Source organism: Gymnoscopelus microlampas, assembly GCF_963454915.1.
Source record: "Gymnoscopelus microlampas genome assembly, chromosome: 4".
Lineage (NCBI taxonomy): Eukaryota > Metazoa > Chordata > Actinopteri > Myctophiformes > Myctophidae > Gymnoscopelus > Gymnoscopelus microlampas.
The window spans coordinates 10,123,435-10,146,164 of record NC_139941.1 but is presented as its reverse complement, the minus strand read 5'-3'; the positions used below and the strand labels follow the sequence as shown (position 1 = coordinate 10,146,164).

The window sequence follows — 22,730 nt, the reverse complement described above, 5'->3', positions numbered from 1 at the left end:
CTTTTTCAACAAAAGTCAACTAACAACATCACATACAGTACCTAATAAAATAAAATAGCTATAACACCAATATAATATCTAATAAATCTAATATAATATGGTGATGTTAGGTTTTCAATAAAGTGAGTCCTGGGACTCACTGATGGTCATTTGAATGAGTCCCACTAATCTCAGATTAGATGTTGGCCTATTTGACAGTGCAGAATTGCTTTGATGCCTATAACATTAACGAGCGTCAACGAGCGTCAGCTGGATACAGGCACACACACCTGCCCTCTGAAGTGCTCTAATTTGAAAGTGACTGGAGTCTGTCTCATTTGTCTGCTAAAGCCCTTGAATATGATGGAATATGATTAAGGATTACTGTGATTATGGTAAGCTCACATTTCACACACACCATACAGTAAGAACTCCTGTAACTTATAAAAAAATATATCGGGAGGCCGATAATATCGGACATCCCTAATTGTGACCCACCCTGGCACTCTGGGCCTCCTGCAGCTCCAGTATCCGGTGGGCGCGGGCCAAGTGGTCCATCTTCTCAAAGGCCTTGATCTTCCCCAGGAAGGAGCGCGTGGACGGGTCCTCCACGGGGCTGCCCTGCCCGCTGGACGACGCCGATTTGGCGGCGCTGGACGGAGGAGCGAGGAGTGCGACGGCCGATGGCGTGGCCGACGGCGTGGGCGCCGGGGGAGCGGCGTCCGGCTGAGTCCTGCCGAGTCCGGCGCCGGGCTTCATGGGCGGGGCGAGGGGCGGGGCGAGGGGCTGGATCTTGCCGAAGGAGTTGAGGTGGTGGGCGGCTAGGAGCGGGCTGGAGGACCGGGCCGGATGGTGGTGATGATGGGGGGCGGCGACGGGGGGAGGACCGTCGTTGCTGCTGCTGGCGGGGCTGCTGCTGGACGGGGAGTCGTAGCTTCGGCCGACGCCCCCTGGTGGAGGAGGGTGGTGGTGCAAGTGATGGTGCGGGTGATGGTGCTCCCTCAGAGCCAGCTTTACCTGACAGACGAATGCGTGTTATTATTTAGTGTGTCTGATGAAACATAGTGAGACCTGACAACGCTACTCTGGTGGATCGGCAGTTTTCAGTTAAGAATGTTGAGTGTGGAGTGGGGACCAGATGCGGGGCTTAAATTGGTCAACGGGTTGCTTTTATGTATTTATTTCTGTTATTACTACTGTTAATTTGTATGTTTTCTTTGAACATGTTGGGAAATGTTTTGGGTTGTGTATAAACATTGTGATAATTATCAGTTAATACATTGTTATCAGTTTACATTGGCCAAAGGGGGGGATAGGACTTTATACGTTTACACCTCCTCCTACTCCTTTTCAAACATTGTTGTTGCTATGCTTGTTTTTTTTTTCTGTTTTGTATTTGATTTGTTTTTAATTCATGTTCAAAATAAGCTCTTCATACTCTCCTACAGAAAGGAAAAAATCCAATGCAACACAAAGTGATGCTGATTATGTGCGCCGGTGGCCGCATGTGATTTATTTATTGATTGATTGATTGAATACTTTATTAACAGTACAGGTAGTAAAGTCAAAGGTTATGCAAAAAGGATAACACACAAAGCCCCAGGGAGCTCGTTTCCATTGTGGTCCACTGTACTCAATTCATCAGTAACACATAATACACTATTTTTGAAAAAACATTGTGAAAATGGGTGCAAATCTTATATATTAGTAACTCAACTCCAGGGTCCCTAGAACAAAACATTTTCAGATGTGGGTCGGCGGCCAAATGCATATAATTATGGAGGTCCTTGATATGAAAAAGTTGATATAGCAACATTGTTTTTTCAGAAAACTGTTAGGATTTAGAAGACATTTTGTAGAATCGGAACCTCAGGCCTTAATGGGTTAATCAAGTGGGACATTTTCACTCTCAGACCGTTGACATACAGTCATAGCAAGAATAGGAATACCACGATAACGCAATGGTGACTATGAACCACGTACCCAAACCCGTTGGAGGCTGCTTTTCCCAAGCTGAAATCTGCACTTAAACTGCAAGGCTGCATGGCTGTGTTGTTGAACACATACACAGCTTAACGTCAGGAAAGTTACATGACTCACTCGCCCAAGTGGTGTCAATAATAGGCTACTAATCACCGTAATCGTAACAAAATTCAGAATCACAGCGCTGCCTGTTTTGGATTCGGCACGTTAAAGTATATTAATTCATTTGTTCGTCTATTTATTAACTGCTACTGTAGTCTTACCATGCGGTACATGAAAACTCCTGTTACAGTCATGGATCAACTTCAACCTGGTGTTTGCACTTTCTCCATTTACGGTCCGTACATCTATATAAACGTTCAGATTTCAAATATAAAGTGCTTACCCCATGGCCACGGATGTTACAATTATGGACAGGACTCTCAAAAGTACCCGTATATTCTGTATTGTTCAATAAAAAGCATTTTAATCCGATCAGTGGCCATTTTCTCAAAATGTATCAGAGTGCAATACACCTACCAACCGATAGGGTCGCTCAGTTGAAAGAATATGGAGAAAATGGGCACCAATCAGATTAAAATGTTTTTTTTATTGAACAATACGGATGATACGGGTACTTCTGAAAGCCCGTACATAAATGTAACATCCGTGGCCATGGGATAAGCACTTTATATTTGAAATATGAACGTTTATGTAGATGTACGGGCCATAAATGGAAAAAGTGCAAACACCAGGTTGAAGTTCATCCATGACGGTCGTGACAGTTGACCGTTGTGTATCCATGGCTATTACTCCCTCTAACATTTCCCATGTTTTAAGTTTATTGAAATAATGTCATGCATATTTGTCCATTTTAAAGGGGAAAAGCCATCATTTAACATGCAAGTCAATGGGTGAGAAGCAGACCTTGCCAGGCGCTGCCAGGCCTGGGTGTGACTAACTTCGCACCACCAGTCACAGAGTGGAGTGGGTGGGGCTTAGCCAAGGGTCCATTGGATCCATCGGAAATTGGCTTGTGTTTTTAAGCTATTGGAGGTGTTGTACCTTGGGACTGTCTGTGAGGAACACGGGTTGTGTTGGGTTCGCTTCACCACTGGCCACCCTCCTCATGTGTACTGGACTGCACCTGCGCAGAATCTACACACACACACACACACACACACACACACACACACGCACGCACGCACACACACAGCACACAGCCATGCAGAAGACAGGAGGACAGCCTTCTATGAATGCGTAAAATCTCTGAGTATCTGTCCTCACATAATATGTGAAGGATATTATATATCATATCATCTGGAGAATATGCAGTGGTTGGAGGTGGTCTCCCTCTCCCTACTCTTCCACTGGCACGTTTAGAACCTGGCGTCTGGTGTGTGTGTGTGTGTGTGTGTGTGCGCGCGCGCGTGTGTGCGTGTGTATTTACCTTGTTGTTTACTGATTAGAGTTCATGCTTATTGCTTATGCTCGTATTCTGATCTCGCACTCTAGGCTTACAGTTAAAAATACCCCAAAAAATCAGAATGCCATTCATAGAATTGTCACATCCTGTAAGCATACAGATATTTGAGCATTTCAAAGCTCCTGTCATTGGCAATTCATGGGCAAATCAGTATTTCATGGAGAAAGTGTGACATTTGCCAGGTGTGAAATGGTGCCAGGTGTGACATGGTACCAGGTGTGACATGGTGTCATTTCAAACAAAGGCTAATCAGGCCCGAATAGGGGGGAAAGACTCTTTCAGAGAGCTTGGCTATCTTATTTGTAGTAATACAAGCTGTGTGTGTGTGTGTGTGTGTGTGTGTGTGTGTGTGTGTGTGTGTGTGTGTGTGTGTGCGCGCGCCACACACTGACCTGTTCAGCCATGACGGGCTCAGAGGAGCGGCTGATGGCGGAGACGTGTGACAGCAGCATGCGCTGCTCCAGCGGCTCCGCGGCGCCGTCCGGCTCGCCGTCCGTGTAGGCCCCGCCCTCGTCCGCCGTGTCGTCCTGGTCGGACGCCATGAGCCGGCTGTCCAGGCTCAGGTAGTCTGCAGACATGGCCGACAGGAAGGACATGCGCTCCACGTCCTGTCCACAGTCCAGCTCACACTCCACCCCCTCCAGCTAGAAGAGACACATGATGGATCTTTGGTGTACAGGAAGGATAGAAGGATAGGAGAGGAAGGAAGGAGAGGAAGGATAGATGGGAAGGAGAATAGGATAGAAGGGAAGGAAGGATAGAAGGATAGAAGGGAAGGAAGGAAGGATAGAAGGACAGGAAGGAAGGAAGGAAGGAAGGATGGACAGCACGAGAAAAAACAGAAGAGAGAAAAAAGAAAAGACAGAGAAGAGGAAAGAAAAGAAAAACACAGCCAAGCTAGAGCACCACTGGCAGGAAATAGGAAAACACACGCCCCCTTATGCATTACTATACTTATGAGGACATAAACTATTTAGGACCACGATATTATTGATGACATTTTTACCTTTTTTTAGCGGTTTCCAACCCTAAACCTAAAGCCTGAGTTATACCTCGTTACGCTCAATTAAGGATATTTGGCCCTCACAAGTACAGTAATACAAGTACACTACAAACATGCACGTACACACACACACAAACAAAGTCACACGTCTCACACAAAACCTCTCTCTCTCTCTCTCACACACACACACACACACACACACACACACACACACACACACACACACACACACACACACACACACACACACACACACACACACACACACACACACACACACACACACACACACACACACACACTCACACACACTCACACAAACACAGTTACAGGAGGTAAGATGTGAGATGATGATGGAAGGAGAACACAGATATAGACGTTGACAGTGACATCATGGTCACGTGTGTGTGTGTGTGTGTGTGTGTGTGTGTGTGTGTGTGTGTGTGTGTGTGTGTGTGAGAGAGTTCTCAACGGGCCTGAAAATTTTAATCTGACCTGGACCAAAAAAAACAGCACATTAACGTGTTGCGGCACACAGCCTTCATCAGGGTGACTAAACTAGTGTGTGTGTGTGTGTGTGTGTGTGTGTGTGTGTGTGTGTGTGTGTGGTTGTACCTTTCCATCAGACACCCAGACAGCCTGCGTCTGCTGCTCTCTGATGGAATCCTTTACGCTGCCGTACCAACCGTCATTGGATGAGTTCAGCTCTATAGTGGCTGCAAGGAGGAAGTGGGGAGAGACAGGAGGAAGTGTAGACAGACATTAGGAAGTGGAGAGAGACAGGAGGAAGTGGAGAGAGACAGGAGGAAGTGTAGACAGACATTAGGAAGTGGAGAGAGACAGGAGGAAGTGGAGAGAGACAGGAGGAAGTGGAGACAGACAGACAGGAGGACGTGGAGACAGACAGGAGGACGTGGAGACAGACAGGAGGAAGTGGACACAGACAGGAGGAAAAAAGTTATTTGTGTTTTTTTTTATGAGTTAAATGTTCACAAACAGAAACTTAATTTGATTTATTTCCTTTATTTTTCTATGTATTTCTATCTCATTTATTTATTTACAAAATTCGAAACATCAGTAATCGGTGGCCTAGGACTTCGGGTCGAGCTGTAGAAATACAGCCTAATACATTCACCTTCCAAAGTCCTGAGAAAGGGAGGTGATAGAACTACAAACTGACGTCATTCAGAACTTCTGATGGCCTGCCCTACCGTCTCAGAACTCCTGCATCTCCAGATGTGCCGACAAGCCCAAATAATTAAAATAATAACTCCTCTTACTGCCACATAACACTGGCAAAGCAGGATATCGTTGCAGTCGGGCAGAAACCGCTTATATCTCCATATTGTAACTTTTATTTTTTTCCGTAAATTAACGCCCTACTTGATCCTACTACAGCGTCACACAAAAGCATCAAAAGTAGCAGATCTACAAGCTTGTAGATCTGCTACTTTTGCTGCTTTTTTATTTGAATCCTGAAAAGTAGCGGTCTTGGAAATAATGGTTTCCACCCGACAGAGACGATACACAGTAATGTGTAAGCTAAACGTATCTTCACTTTAGTGATACTAACAGCAGTCTTCCTTTGCAATGGCAGTCTGAGAAGTCCTACGCAGTATGTGCCAGCCCTTATCAAACATACTGAGTGGCCTCCTTCTAAATGACAGTCCTCATGGAACCCTAAAGAGCTAGTGTAGGTCCACTGCTGCCATCTACTGGCTGGTTTCAGGTATTATCTTTAAACCCCAACTACAACTGTGTACGTGAACAGGGACAGAACTCAACTGTCAACATGCACAGATTTCATTCATTTAATGCTCATGTACCCTCTTTAAACGGGGCTGGGAATCTAACCTGGGCCATTCTGTTTCCCCCGGCTGCCTCTCTAACCCATTCAGCAAGCTTTTAAATATCCATGTGAGTGGGGGCAATCACATCATTAAAGTCACAATTGAATAAAAAAAAACATATGTTTATCACAATGACCCTGGCATTCCTAACAGATATACAAGCGAGCTTGTACATCTGCAATTCTTTTACATTTTTGGAACAAAAATGAAAAAGTGTGCAAACTACTGATTTAGAAGGCATTTGTAGAATCAGGTGTCAGGGACAATAGCAAAAATAGCCGATCTACAAGATGACGGCGCGTTTCTACGTGAGTGGGTGCTTTTGTGCGCACGCGTGTGTGTGTGTGTGTGTGTGTGTGTGTGAGTGTGTACAATGAATGCCCACCAGTGAATAAGTGTGCGCAGGTCTTCCTCAGCTTGACGGCCTGGTCGTAGAGTTTGCGCGCACTGCGGTTGGAGCCGGGGATGACCCTGTGTCTCATGGCCTTGACGCCCTGCTTGCTGTCCGGGTTGAAGAAGATGACGATGGGGTACCACTGGGTGTAGTTCAGGGTGTCCACCGCTTTGGGCGTCACGTCCAGCAGCGCGTGTTTGTCCTGGAAGCAAGGAAGCAGGGGATGTTTAAACCAGGGGTCTTCAACGTTTTCAGCCCAAGGACCCCCTAGCTGAGAGAGAGATGAAGCATGGACCCCCACTATATTGTATAAAATTGTGTTTCAGATTAAACTTTTTTTCCCTCTTTTTTTCCCTCTACAGTCTACACCTATACCTCTTTGCCAAATATAGCCGATCTACAAGCTCACAACGCCTCGCGAGGCATTGTGAGCTTGTAGATCTGCTATTTTCGGCTAATGTTCGCCTCAGAATAGGGATGCTGGGGTTGAAGTGGTTAATGTAAAAAAATGTCTCTCACACAAAGATTTGGCGGACCCCCTATAGTAGCTCTGAGGACCCCCTAGGGGTCCCGGACCCCCCGTTGAAGACCCCTGGTTTAAACTTTAGGGCAGTGTTTCCCAACCTGGGGTCCGGGCCTCTGTTGGAGGTAGCCCAAAATTTTAAACACGTTGCACAAAGTCATGAATTGAGTTGTTTGGGGTCATTTTAACGTCTACTCAGCCTTTTTTGAGCACCCCGGACAGTTTTTAAGTTGATTGATTCAGTATTTAGATATTTGATATTCATTTTATCAGACACGCCCCCTTCCTATGCAAACCCATTGTAACTTCAAACTCCATTTTAATGGCAGGGTGAGTCACCAGAACCAAGGACGGGTGTTTTCAATTAATCTATCATGGTTAAAATGGAGTTTGAAGTCACAATGGGTTTGTATAGGAAGGGGGCGTGTCTGATAAAATGAATATCAAATATCTAAATACTGAATCAAGCAACTTAAAAACAAAAAGCCTTTAAAGACGTTAAATTGAGCCCAAACATGTTTGAACATGAAATATCCCTTTGACTCCCACACATAACAGCACTGTGGAGCACACTAAGAAAGCTCTGGATAGCATGTCCATAGCGCTCACACGCAGCATTTATTGACACCCGCATTGTTCGAAATGATCAACCGTTGCTATGCTCCAACGTCCTGTCATCTGCGTTATTGGCACAAATAGCTTAGCTGAAACAACGGTAAACATGGACTTCTCATGGTTGTAGTAATAATTAAACGTTCTATCGTAAATGACCGTGTTGTCAGACACAGCCAGGAGGATCAGAAGAGCAGCGCTCTTCTCCAAAAGTTGAACTATTGTCTGCTTGAATCGCGCATCAAAAAACGGCAGACACCGAGTCTTTACCATAGAAATCAATGGCAGACAGGCTGCTGTTTTTGCGATTCATCATAAGAGTATAGGGATTAGGGGGTTAACATGCCTGAAAAACACAAGTGCGCGCGTGTGCGCACGTGTGGGGGGTCTCGGCACGAGTCAGATGTAATAAGGGGGGCTCCAAGTTCAAAAGGTTGAGAACCATTGACTTAGTCAAAACGGACAAAGATTTGACCAAGAGGGTCAGAGTAGCTGCCCAGAGAGAAGCCACTGGCATTGCTGCTGCATGGTTTATATTTACTGTTCAGCAGTGCTCATGTCCAGTCTAGAGTGTGTACTCTATCCAGTAATTTGCACACACACACACACACACACACACACACACACACACACACACACACACACGCTGGCCTCGTTCCGAGACTTCTCCAGAAAAGCGTGGTAACGACCTAATACAGATCTTGTCTCAAGGGCGGCACATCCGTCATATGTACTTCCCCCGGAAACAGTATTTTTCAACCAATCACAACACAGGTTTCATGCAGACATTCCAGTACTTCCGTTTAGACAGTCAACAGGCTAGGTCTGGCCCAGCGTGCATGCACACACTCTAGTACACACCTGCTCAATGATCTGTCGGATGGTGTTGAGACGAACCACTCCAGAGGACTTCTCAGATCCTGCATCTTTAGGTTCCGTTTCTGACATAGAGACCCAGATACAATGCAACTGTATGAGGTCAGTGAAGTAACACATACATATACAATTAACATGCAGACAAACACACATACTGTTGTACAATGCACACAACACATCACTCACTGGCGACGACAAACTGGTCAGGCATCTCTGAGGCCAGCTTCTCATTTGCAGCATCAGCGATGGGTCCAAACAGCACCACAGGACGGCGGAAACCAGCTGTGTACACACACACACACACACACACACACACACACACACACACACACACACACACACACACACACACACACACACACACACACACACACACACACACACACACACACACACACACACACACACACACACACACACACACACACAATATTACCTACAAGAAAACGATTCTTATTTGCCTTAAAATAATGGGTTAAGATTTAACACTTTTACACATAATAATAAAAATTAAGAAGAAAACGAATCGACGTGGAGCTGTGCAGAGTTCAGCTGTGTTTTGAGCATCCTCTGGTGAAGAAATTTGTATTAGGAGTAAAATACACAGACAGACAGACATTGCAATAGCTTTGTAGCTCAAACAATTACATCAAACAATTACACTGCAAAATCCTCTGTGGTAATTTAACTTAACTCATGTACAAATGTAGCCAAGAGTTAAACCGACACTGAGGACATATCTTTTTTTTTCAGAGTAGGACCACACCCACCCTCTCGTAGGACCACCCTCTCGTAGGCGGGGAAGCGCGTGGCCAGGGGCACGCTGCTCATGTCGTCGCGGTTCTTCCTGGGGTCTTTCCTCTTCGCGGCCCGTTGGCCCCGCAGGCGCCAGAAGTCAGCGCGGTCCCCAGGGGCCACTTTATGACAGTTCTGTACACTGGCCAACTGGTCAGCCCTGAGAGAGAGACACAGACAGGGAGAGACAGAGACAGACAGACACAGAAATAGAGACAGAGGGACACAGAGAGAGAGAGAGAGAGAGAGGAGTAGAGAATGAGAGAGAGAGACAGAGAGAGAGAGACAGAGAGAGAGAGAGAGAGACACAGAGACACAGAGACAGAGACAGAGAGATAAGGTGAGTCATGAAAGCAGCATTTCATGATAAAAGCACATAAACAATTTCTCAAGCCAGTTCACTTCAAACTACTAAAATGTCATGTTTACAACTTCTCATGAAAATAGACTGATAAAGAAAGTGCTTATATAACTCAGTGGATTAATCACATCAGTGATGACATACAGTATTGTGCAGCTGAAACTGTATGCAAGTTCAAATAAAACTTTGGCTGTTGTATAAACTCATGTTTTATCAATTCATTTGCAACTTCATCAGCTCTATTTTATGTCGGTTAGATTTATTGTTGTTACTTCCATCACTCATACAAGACACACATCTGACTTCAAGAAAAAATAATAATAATAATAAAAAAGGAGGAGTGATTTTCACCCACAAGTCACAACTAAAAACTAAAATGATACTGTATTACTCTAATAGACGCCATTCAAATTCAGATATTGATACATCTTTCCATATTCAAGGAAACTTCGGTCCACCGAGAATAGGATTTTAAGTGGTTAAGAGCATTGGTTCTCAAAATGGGGTCTGGAGACCCCCAGGGGTCTTTTGGGGGGTTCTAGGGGGTCCCCAGCTAAATGTGTTAATGTAGCGTCACAATTATTTTAACCACTTTAACCATATTTTATACTTTGGCTATTCATATCAATCTTGTACTGATCTGCAATTTTTAAACATTTATACAGTATATATATATTTTTTTTTTAAGCGAACATTTTTTACGCAAATCTTTGCTTCTGGAGGCCCCTGGCACAAAATCCTTTCAGATGGTGGGGTCCGTAGCCAAATACATGTCAATTGGGGGGTCCTTGACATGAAAAAGTTTGACAACCAACCGTTGAAGAAGAGGTTTTACCTGCTCTTGTTTGGGATGAGCCCTTTCTCCTGGAGCTGCTTGTTCTTGGCGGTGCGGACGGCCAGCCAGTTGCCCAGCTTGCCGTCGTACAGGGTGTCCACCACCTTGAAGATGTCCCCCCGGCTGAACCCCAGGCCCTGGGGACCCTCCTTCTCGTACTCAAAGTGGGTCCGGATGAAGAAGGAGTCGCCCCGGCCCGACGCCAGTATGTCTTTGTAAACTGTATGGGACGAAACAAAAGAAAGAAGAAAGAAGCCTATTTAAAAAAAAAATATATATATATATATATATATATATATATATATTGATAACAAGCTCACAACGCACACTGAAAATAAACAACCTCACAATGCGTCGCGTAGTGAGCTTGAAGATCTTAACTTGATATTTTGGGCGTGTGAAACATAGGGTTGGGATCCTTTAGGATTTAAACGATTCTGGCGGTTCCTGTGGTAACGATTCCGGTTCCCGAACGGTCCGATTCCTTAATGGTTCCCTTGAACAATTCCTATTGGGGTTCCAAATGGACCCTTCCAAGGCTGTAACCCTGAGAGTGTACAAATGGAACCAAATGGACCCTTCCAAGGCTGTAACCCTGAGTGTACAAATAGAACCAAATGGACCCTTCCAATGCTGTAACCCTGAGTGTACAAATGGAACCAAATGGACCCTTCCAAGGCTGTAACCCTGAGTGTACAAATGGAACCAAATGGACCCTTCCAAGGCTGTAACCCTGACAGTGTACAAATGGAACCAAATGGACCCTTACAGTGTACAAATGGAACCAAATGGACCATTATAGGTCCATTTGGTTCCATTTGTACACAAAAAGTTTGAGAACCATAGTGATTGTATAACAGACATATACCAGCTCTGACAGTGTGATAAAACCGGTTCCGGAAACGGTTTCAAATGTGATGGAACCCGTTGCTGTTCCTCAATGTTGGATTTGTTTCCTCCAGTTCTGGATCTCAACCGCTAGTGAAACACAGGCTTCAAGGCTTGAACATGTGGAACATGGTGTTACTGTACCTTGGGGTTTGCTCTGGGCCAGGATGGTGATGCACTCTCCTTTAGGGATCTCCAGCAGGAAGAGCACGGCCTCCTCTCTCACGATGCCTCTGAAGTCCACGTTGTTCACCTTGAAACACACACACACACACACACACACACACACACACACACACACACACACACAAAACAGGCACGTTTGTTTGTGAAGCACACTTCAACTTGCCGAGGCAATTCGATGTGCTTTACGTAAAACATTATGCAAACAAATGACTTTATTAAAAGGGCGTCTGAATTCAGTAAAAAGGAAGATCATCCTTGGTTTAAGTTATTTTGTTCAATTCAATCAAATCAAAAATGAAAGCCAACATCAAGTGGTTAAAGATTTATGCTTAAGACCAGCGTGGGCTGGGGTCCACTGGTGTGCCGTGAAGATATTGCAAGTGGGGGCCCCCAAATAACTGGCAAAACACTAAGATGTTATTGATAATATAACACAAACCATTTATGTAAAATAAAACTTTTTACCTTCATGATCTGGTCTCCGGTGCGTAGGCCCTCCTCCTCGGCGGGACTGCCATCCTGCACGCCGGCGACGAAGATGCCCACGTCGTTTCCTCCCGCCAGCCTCAGGCCCACGCTGTCGCCCTTCTGGAAGCTCACCATGGAGGTGTTGGCTCTGCAGGGGAGGAGGACAAGGATGAAGGAGGAGGAGAAGGAGGAGAAGGGGGAGGGGGAGAGGGAAGGAGCAGAAGGGAGGAGAGAAGACAGGATGAAAGGGAGGGAGGGAATAATGGCAGAGAGAAGAGATGGGGGGAGGGATCGACCAGAGGAATGGAAGAGTGTGGAAAGGGTGAGGGAGAGAAGGAAGGATGAGGGAGAGAAGTCGACGACAGAAGAAAGAGAGACATTTTAAGTATTTGTACTCATTTTAACAACTTATAAGTGTTTTTACCCAATTTGTTTACTTTTAAATATTTTCTAAAATGACCGATTGTAGATCGGTCATTTTAGTGTGTGTGTGTGTGTGTGTGGTGTGTGTGGTGTGTGTGGTGTGTGTGGTGTGTGTGCAGACAGACAGACAGACAGACAGACAGACAGACAGACACACACACAGGTAAAGCTGCACTGCCAGCAACTCGGCCGCGGAGAGAATGCAAAACTAAACCTTCCAAGAGACAGACATGATGTGATGATTGGAGAGGAGAGGAGAGGAGACATTACCCATAAAGCTCCTCATCTTCTGCACTGGGCCTCAGCAGGATCTTGGGTGTGGTTCTGACACCTGCTGTGGAGCAACAAGTCAACACTTAACCACATTCCCCTCATTTCTATATTCACCCATTCAATCCGGGAAAGCATTTCTTTGGCTATTCAAAAATAGCAGATCTACAAGCTCATAGCGCGGTGTATATTATCTGCTATTTTTTTTTTTTTTTTTTTTTTTGAAAATGTGTGCAAATCTTTAGTTTGAAAATATGTATATTTTTTAAGCAAACATTTGTTACTCAAATATTTGCTTCTGAGGATTCTACAAATGTCTTCTAAATCCAAATAGTTAAAAAAAAAAACATATGTTGCAAATATGAGTGGTTCTCAAACTTTTTTTCATATGAAGGACCCCCAAAATTATATGTATCCCCCCCCCCCCCCCCCCCATCTCAAAATATGTTGTTCCAGGGACACCCAGAAGCAAAGACTTCAGTTAAAAATATATATTACATTCAAAGACTTGCACATATTTTCACAATTTCTTTTCAAAAATAGCAGATCTACAAGCTCATAGCGCAGCACCGAGTGCCTATGAGCTTGTATATCTGCTATTTTTTAATAGCCCAAAGATATCTAAAACGACACAGATGCGTTCCCGGTCTTAATGGATTAAAGCAGTCCTGTAATAAGCAAGATAATGAACGGTAAACGCATTGTTCATTGTAGAGAAATGAACCCCTTCATAGAAACTCATCCACTTGGCATCAGTGGATCTACACCCTGTGGGGGTTTATTTCTCAATAATGACCAGGGAGAGACACACACAGAGAGAGAGAGAGAGAGAGAGAGAGAGAGAGAGAGAGAGAGAGAGAGAGAGAGAGAGAGAGAGAGAGAGAGAGAGAGAGAGAGAGAGAGAGAGAGAGAGAGAGAGAGAGAGAGAGAGAGAGAGAGAGAGAGAGAGAGAGAGAGAGAGAGAGAGAGAGAGAGAGAGAGAGAGAGAGAGAGAGAGAGAGAGAGAGAGAGAGAGAGAGAGAGAGAGAGAGAGAGAGAGAGAGAGAGAGAGAGAGAGAGAGAGAGAGAGACACAGACAGACAGACAGACAGACAGACAGACAGACAGAGAGAGAGGGGTACAGTACCCGGGTTCTCCTCTGGGTGTGTGGGGCCTCCTGGCTCCAGCTGGGCCCCCGGCCCCTGGGGGTCCTCCGGTACCCTGAACGGTGAGGCCATAGCAGACATCTTGGTTGCTCTGGAAGGGTCTTCCCTGGTGCAATAATACACATAACCCACATCAGTATGTTCTCACTCACCGCACACACACACACACACTCACACACACATACATACTTTGACTTGAATGGTCAACTGGTTGATGTTAAATCAATGCATCTCAAACATTGTCATGTTCCTTTGTAGATCTACTAGGCATGTAACGATTCACTCAACTCAGGATACGATTCGAATCACGATAAGATTTTTTTTAAACAAAATAATTTTCCAGACAAATGACCTTTTTTTTTCTTCTCTTTTTAAAATACTGTGTTTTCTCTTATCAATACAGTAAGAAATGACTCTCTTTGTTTTATAAATTCTCTTACAAAGATCCTGTATTTTCTTATTTTTTTACGCCCCCCCTTTTTATTAAATCGATTAAGATTGTCACCAGTTTGAATCGATTTACGATAAATCGTTGCATGCCTAAGATCCACCATGTGGATTGTTGCCTGTGAAGTTCTGGCCTTATGCGGCTATAGCTTCTTATGTGGACCTGCCGTTGTGCTGCTACCTTTTGCACTTTGCAGTATGTCTAACCTCATACATACCTGCTGCTATGTGAACCTAACTTATGTCTAACCTCATGTACATACCTGCTGCTACGTGGACCTACCTTATGTCATTGATTTATTTTTTTCCTCCTTGCCCTACACAATAACAAATTCCCACCCACTACTTTACACCGGTAAACCTGTGATGTGACAATAAAACTGATGCATTCGTATTAAGGACCCCAAGTTAATTTCTCTATATATGTTTTTTTTTTCATCCCCCACAAAAGATTATTTTATTAGAATAAATAATGCAGAATCGATTAAATCAGGGGTCTGCAACAGGGGGTCTGGGACCCTTAGGGGTCCTCAGAGTTAATACAGGGGGTCCGCCAAAATCTTTGTGTGATGGGGAACATTAGCCGAAAATATCAGATCAACAAGCTCACAACGCCTCGCGCTGCGAGACGTTGTGGGCTTGTAGATAGGCTATTTTCGGAGAGTTGGTGTCAAGAGAAAAAGAGCAGACCAAGTAACAGAGCCAACGGTCAAGTTGACTAAATATCGAGGGTTTAAAAGGTTGAACTGTCTGAAAATACACATTAGCATGAATCCAACTATCTACAGTATGAAATCTATGAAAAATAAGTGTGTTTAATCTGCTACACAATTCTATACAATATGTGCTTCATATCTCTCTCAGCTATAGGGTCCTTGGCCTGAAAAACATTAAAGGCCCTTGGATAAAATCAATTTGTTTGATAAACTGTCTCCTCCCTATACGTCGCCTCCATCGGTCCTACCCATAGAGGTATAGGTCCTACCTGATGTGCCCGTCACGTTCGTTGGACGAATGAGAGGAGAGGTCGGACTGGCGCGACCTCCGGCCTTCCGCTGGCGAGTAGGAATGGAAGGACTCCATCTCCGACATGTCTGACAAGACGGACGGACAAGACAAGACACAGAAAGACAAACAAGACACCACGTGAAAGACCGCCACCACAATAGATATATATACACACGTAGATATACCTCGTTGGCCGCTGCATGTTGTACATCAGTGGTTCTCAAAGTGGGGTCCGGGGACCCCCAGGGGTCCTTGAGGGAGTTCCAGAGGGTCCCCGGATAAATGATAGATAGTTAGGAACCAAATGGACCCTTATGGGTCTGTAACTCAGAGTGTGCACAAATGGAACCATTTGTACTGTACACTCTCAGAGTTAAATTAACATTGATTTCACAATATAAATTGAGGTCCCAGAGATAGAAATGCAATTAAATGGGGGGTCCGTAGCCTAATGCATGTCAAACTGGGAGTCCTTGAAATTAAAATGGCTGAGAATCACTGCTAGAGCTGTAAAAAAATCTTCTCTTATGGGGGTCCCTGGCATATATTTTCAAATTCTGAAATTGTTGTCTTACATAGATAATGATTATGATTATAAAACAGAAAGCATTTCAGTCTCAGGTACTTGCATACAACTCAGGCATATTTCTTACACTGGAGTTACGGCAAGCTGACTCAGCTAATAGCGACGACATTGAGCTACAACTCCAGCGGCCAATGAGGCGTCTACATATTCATGTCTATGACAACCACTCCTAACAGACGGCCCCTCTCCAGATGTTGTGCCACCATTAGAAACCCCATTGGATGAGGAAGCCCCCTCCCAGACAGACACCAGACATTGAAGCCCCCCTTCCAGGACCCAGACAGGCAGACCCCAGACATTGAAGCCCAAAGACAGACCCCAGACATTGAAGCCCCCCGCTGGCAAACACAGTGAAGCACAGTTATTGAAGAAGGAAGCTGGAAGGTAGGAAGAAGGAAGGTTTTAAGACAGGTTTAGGACATGGTCTGTCGCCACCTAGTGGAATGTATCTACATGCACACTCATGGTTTTAGTCACCAACGACATTTTAAAACAAACAAGTTGTTAATGTTAATGAATGATTGCCAACAAGATTAAAGCTATACCCAAACTCACAGATTTACTTTTCTTTTCTAGCAATTACTCACAGAGCCAGCCCTGACCATTGGTCAGAGCCGGCTGTAGTCAATTCCACCATCGACGGTTGTGTTCATATACTCACACTGAAATGACTTTTCATCTTAAAAACAGACATTTCATAAGTAACAAATGATGATAATAAGGCTATTGCACAACAACCAAAAACTAATTGAAAACAAGACAATGATTTAAAGAATACAGTAATAAATGACGTAATAAAGGAATAATGATGTAAATACAGATATTGCACAAAATACAAACCAAATTGAAAACAAATCTATATGATTTAGATAGACCAGAGCTAATAACAAGGGGTTTTCAACTGGTGGTCCGCAGACCACTGGTGGTCCGTTCAGGTCTTGCATGTGGTCTCTGGTCATGCATTCAGTGATGTAGGACAGCAGGGATTAAAGCAAATAACTAATCTCATAACCGAAAATGAGTGTAAATCTGTGTTTTGTGAAACAGTGTGAAAGGAGTCCTCCACACTAGTGTTGTGTTTTCTAAACAATTAACACAATAATTATGTAGAATTAAAGGTAGGGTAAGTGATTTGCTTTGGTTAAAATAAGTGTTAAATAGCTCTATATTCTGATAGTACTCATTGCTATAGAGTGTTTGTTCAGTAAAAGGAGTCTCCTTGTCTCTCCACCTCTTTATTAAACAGAAAATGCATTTTCGTTTCAGTTTCAGTTTCATTTCCAATTTTATCCAATCAGGACAGAGGACTCAATCAGGATACAGATTAAACAAGTGAAATTGGAAGTGATGACACTAAGAAATGAGCAGACAAAATTGGAACTGGAACACTATACAAATTAAGCTTAAAAATTGGTACTTTCTCCTGATTGGCTGAGATTTTGACACCTACCGAAAAATGTATTTTCTGTTTATTAAAGAGCTGGAGAGACGGGGAGACTCCTGTTACTGAACAAACACTCTATAGCAATGATTACTATCAGAATATAGTATTTTAACCTTTTAACAAAATACTTTTTGGTTTAACCAAAAAATATCACTTACCCTACCTTTAATATATGCTGTTCTACATACAGCCAACCAGATTAAGGCTTTAGCCTTTGCTTTCATGATGTTTGACTGAGTTTAATACTCTTTAATTTAATCATGACTGAGAACTTTAATCCATGAGGAATTAAAGAAATTGAGTCCAGCTGTTGGTATTTGTGTTACAAAACATACATTAACCACTTCAGCCCTATATACATTTCGGCCATTTGAAAATAGCCGATCTACAAGCTCGCAATGCGTCACATCGTGATGCATTGTGAGCTTGTAGATCAGCCATCTTCAAAAGATTTTGAGCAGTATTGATACTTTTACTTGAGTAAAAAAATGTTAGTACTTTTTCCACCACTGAAACTACTACACAAGAGGTTCAGCCCATTGACAAGAGGAAAATGTATGAAACACAGACCCTTGTGCAGTTCTGGATGAGTTGTCTGGCGGAATTCCCAGAGCTTACAGCAAAAGCAAAGTGTTCTCTTTTCTTTGTTTCCTTTTTTGTTTTACCTCTTGCAACTGCGTACCTCTGTGAGGATGTTTTTTTTTTCTCACACTGGCATAAGTACAGGGCAAGGATGCAGCCCGAAAAATTACATGAGCCTGAATAAGAATTCAGGGTGGTGGTCGCGCCCCTGGTTCACAATCAGTTGAAACCCCCTTGCCCTAAACATACAATATGAAGGAATTTGCGTTGGGCTTTATCTAAGTAGATAATGAGGTGTTTTATTCTCAATCAGAGGAATCTCCTGTCACATCTCGCACATATGCACACAGAGAGTGAAAGAGAGAGGAGGGGGGGGGGGGGATTGATGCATATCTATCAATCAATCAATCAATGATTTAGATCAGCTGTGTGCCACAGCTGATTGAGGGCATTGAGTGATACAGTTGCTAATAAAGAACTTAAGCGAGAGGGCTGTGGAGCAGAAGGCTGAGGTAACCTAAGTCTGTGTGACTATCCAAGTGGTCCTCAGCTCGTGTCAGGGCCTGCAGACACACACACTACAGTGTGTGCACATGATTTAGCGTGTGTGTAATCAAACTGAATGAATGAACACCAAAATCCTGCACGTCCAAGGCATGTGAGCAGCCCTTTAAGCAAGGCACTGTGACCCGTCCTGCCTCCGGCACGCTGCAGTGACTGTAGAACAATAATTATGGCACGATATGATGTCCTTACATCAGAACAATGGGATTCAGCAGGTCTGTATGCATTGCATGTGAATATGAGAGAGAGAGAGAGAGAGAGAGAGAGAGAGTGAGAGAGAGAGAGAGAGAGAGAGAGAATTTGGCACGGTGGTGTGAAGTGATAATATCATGGAATTAATGAATGTTTCAATGATAAAATAAAGTGTTGCACTTCATACACTGTTAGGACAAAACATGAATATGTTACCATGCTGAAAATTCTATAAACATTCTTACCCACTTTATGATTAAGGCTCGTCATGCAACTTTCTGCTTTCAGAAAAAAAGTTGTTACCTTTGATAATATCAGAAAATTATAAAAAGCAATTGGACACATTCTAGACCAGTAGTTCTCAAACTTGTTTGGCTTCAGTACCACCTTTCCCTGATTTCTGAATCCAAGTACCCTCTTTCCCCGACTACAAACTTTGCCTAGAAAACTGCAAGACAAAACCGTAGCTAGGTTATGATGCTATGAATGAATGATAACCTACCTTATGAATAATAGAGTGAAAGAGCTGTAATTAGCAGCCCGGTAAACCCAATTAGTGCCTCCTGAGCTAATTAAAAACATTTTTTTTACTTTGGCCGTAATATAGCAAGCCCAGTTTTGATGCCAATTATGTTCCAAATAAAACAGCAAAATGGATAAGTATCGCTTTCTATTCAATAACAGTTGAGTGCTTTGCTAGTCATGCTTTTGATTTAGTTTGGTGTAACACTTTACATGTCAGCAGGTTCACACAAAGTGTATGAATGTTTTATCATGAAACATAACACGTAAGGAAAAGTGTTTTCACCTTTTCTCACGTACTCCCTGTAGTGCCTCAACGGAACCCTAGGGGTACACATTTCCCCATTTGAGAAACACTGCTCTAGAATTACAGAATAATCAGGTTAACGCAACATCACGCAACAACACAACGAGTGTTACTTGTTCCATTGGCATTATTCAACTTAAAAATACACACAATACAAAGTACATAGTGATTAAAATATCTTTTATTGAATTTAGGAAAATAGATTAAAAAGTTTTAGAAGCTTAGAGCAGTGAAAAGAGAAGTGCAAAGTATGGAAGAAAAAAAAAATGCTTTTACAACTTTTTTGCTCTGGTTGTAACAGCTTTATAATAAGGCAACACACTCAGTCTCTCTGGGCTGGTTCTTCCATCTAAAAGTATGACATATTATCTGGAAGAGAGAACAAACAGAAATTGCCCTTTTGAGCAATCGGAGGAAATTGCTTCTTTTGTCGTCAATATTGAGTTCAATTTCATTTCAATTCAATTCGTTTTCCGTTTTCAAAACAGAAAGGGGCCTCAAAACAACATTTCAGGTTATCACAGCCAATGCTCAGCAAGACAGTTATTAATAACCACTTAGGCCCTGTTTTACACTTTGTCGTAGGATGGTGGCATACGGCGGAAATAAGACGATAAAAGCTCACAACGCGTTGGGATCCGAAAACCGGATCCAACATTGAGGAACCGGAATGGGTTCCATCACATTTGGAACCGGTTTCCAGAACAAATGGAACCAAATGGACCCTTATGGGTCCATTTGGTTCCATTTGTACACTCTCAGAGTTACAGACCTGTAAGGGTCCATTTGGAACTCTCTCAAGTATCCCAGAGGGTCCCTGGACCCCACTTTGTGAACCAGTGAGGTATATATAGGAACATATAGGAACCGTTGAGAGGGAACCATTAAGGAACCGGAATCGCTAAAATCTTAAAAGATCTCCAACCGTAGTCGCGATGCGCTGCGTTGTGAGCCTGTGGATCGCTTATTTTGGGGATTTTTCTTTCTTAAACAGGGACGCCAGGTTGAAAGTGGTTAATAATGGCATACAGTTGCTACGCAGCTGCGGCGTCGACATGTGACACTGCGGGGGTTTCGGCATTTATTTTTAACCCCTTAAATGCCAGCTTTCTTTTTTCACCTCAGTCGGGCTGGGTCTAAATATGCTTCATGGCTGTTGGTTGTCTTGGAATGTTGAAATAATGCCACTGGATACATCACATAACAGTTACCCACTTTGAAGAACAAACTCAAAAACAATACTAAATGTTAACCGTGTAACCTTTTCAATTAAAGTAATTTTTTGATGTAATCTTTCACTGGTATATTTTTTTACAATAAATAACCATTAAACAACTTCTCCAAACACAATGTTTTGTTGCGAGTGTCTACCTCCAACACTCTATTTATTCATTTTAAAATACATAAATACCGTCATTTGCGCGTGAGTGTCTAGAGTAGACTAACACTAAAAATAGTGTTTAATAGTGCTTAGTAGAGAAGTTGTCAAAAAGTAAATTTACATGCAACGGTTATGGTGGAAAAAATACACCAGTGAAAGTTTATATCAAAAATAACTTTTGTTTAATTGTGAAAAAAGTGACAGAGTATGACTTTAAGCGTCGTACGTAGGTACGTGCGATGCGAGCTCGTAACTTGGGGTCTAGCGGTGTGGTGCGTTAGTGTGCGACTCACCTTCGGGCTCAGAGTCAGAGTCGGCGAGGGGCGGGATGCGGACCAGGATCTGACGCCGGTCCCTCTGGACCACCAGCTGCAGCTTGCCCCGGGACCGCTCGATCAGCTTCCCAGCGTCGCTCAGGGACAGGTTCTCTGTCACCGTCCCGTTGATCTGCCACACATACATGCAGTTAACATGGATTATCCCAGTAAGACCTGAGGCCGATTCAAATGTCTTCTAAATCGTTTTCAGATAAACTTATGTTGCTATATATCAGCGGTTCTCAAAATGTCAAGGACCACCCAAAATGATATGAATTTTGCCACAAACCCCCCCCCATCTCAAAATGCAGATCTACCAGCTCATAGCACAGCACGAAGTGACGCGCTATGAGCTTGTATATCTGCTATAGCCGAAGTAAAAAATAATGGTTTTGGGCTTTTGAGCTCAAATCTAAAAGGACACAGATGCTTTGAAGCAAAATAAAATCTCACAACTGCAATAATTTTGTTTAACGCCGAGTCCTAATCCACGATTTGTGAAACAATTAGCACAATATGTAGAATTATGATGTTTTGGTAGCCATACAGCCCACTAGCCTGGCATGGCCAGACTATTATCACTGCGTAGATATTAGTCTGGAATCTCTGTGTGGAACCTGCATTTCCGAGGGGCAACTTCAAAAAATGCTTTGTATTTTAAAACAAAATGCCAGACGCCAACCTTTGATTTTATGAAATATCTGAGATCATTAGGATTTTCTGGAAGATTGAACATGCATTCAATTGCTAGTTTCACCACTTATATACTCTTAATCTTAACACATTGAGTGCCAAAACCGTATATACTGTATACCTTTTTGCAAATACATTATTACATTACATTATAGTCATTTAGCAGACGCTTTTATCCAAAGCGACTTACAATAAGTGCATTCAACATAGGTAGGGAACGAAACTACTAATCACCAGAAGTCTTAAGTGCATTTCCTGCAAAAACAAGCAACCAAGAGTATACCTAGCACTAAGGTAAAAGGGCAATATATCAGCTACCTACTTTCTTAAACAGATGAGACAAAATAGCAAAATCAAATGAGCAAGAGCTAAAACAAATAAGTGTATCGACTAAACAAGATCCAATAAAACAGTACAACAATAAAACAAGAGTTTGTACAACTAGTTAACAACAAGTAAGCCAGACAAAGAGGAAGGGTAGCGTTTCCTGAAGAGGTGGGTTTTCAGCCTGCGGCGAAAGATGGGCAGTGACTCTGCTGTCCTGACATCAGTGGGAAGTTCATTCCACCACTGTGGGGCCAGAACAGAAAAAAGTCGTGACCGTGTCGATCAACCAGAAGGACCCTTGAGT

The 22,730-nt window shown here is 43.2% G+C and overlaps 1 protein-coding gene across 1 annotated transcript in view; it reads right to left on the bottom strand.

Annotated features, from left to right (window-relative positions):
- Positions 1 to 22,730, bottom strand: part of LOC311043926 (tight junction protein 2-like) — a 72,885-nt gene that overhangs the window by 5,771 nt on the left and 44,384 nt on the right. The window contains exons 8-22 of the mRNA XM_084055350.1: positions 21,383 to 21,536; positions 15,489 to 15,597; positions 14,038 to 14,162; positions 12,912 to 12,972; positions 12,216 to 12,366; positions 11,709 to 11,817; positions 10,677 to 10,896; positions 9,456 to 9,640; positions 8,872 to 8,967; positions 8,671 to 8,750; positions 6,666 to 6,876; positions 5,046 to 5,146; positions 3,820 to 4,071; positions 3,007 to 3,099; positions 478 to 996 (exon numbers count right to left, since the gene is read on the bottom strand). Coding sequence (XP_083911476.1) covers positions 478 to 996; positions 3,007 to 3,099; positions 3,820 to 4,071; positions 5,046 to 5,146; positions 6,666 to 6,876; positions 8,671 to 8,750; positions 8,872 to 8,967; positions 9,456 to 9,640; positions 10,677 to 10,896; positions 11,709 to 11,817; positions 12,216 to 12,366; positions 12,912 to 12,972; positions 14,038 to 14,162; positions 15,489 to 15,597; positions 21,383 to 21,536 — 2,466 coding nt within the window. The remainder of the gene's footprint in view (positions 1 to 477; positions 997 to 3,006; positions 3,100 to 3,819; positions 4,072 to 5,045; positions 5,147 to 6,665; positions 6,877 to 8,670; positions 8,751 to 8,871; positions 8,968 to 9,455; positions 9,641 to 10,676; positions 10,897 to 11,708; positions 11,818 to 12,215; positions 12,367 to 12,911; positions 12,973 to 14,037; positions 14,163 to 15,488; positions 15,598 to 21,382; positions 21,537 to 22,730) is intronic.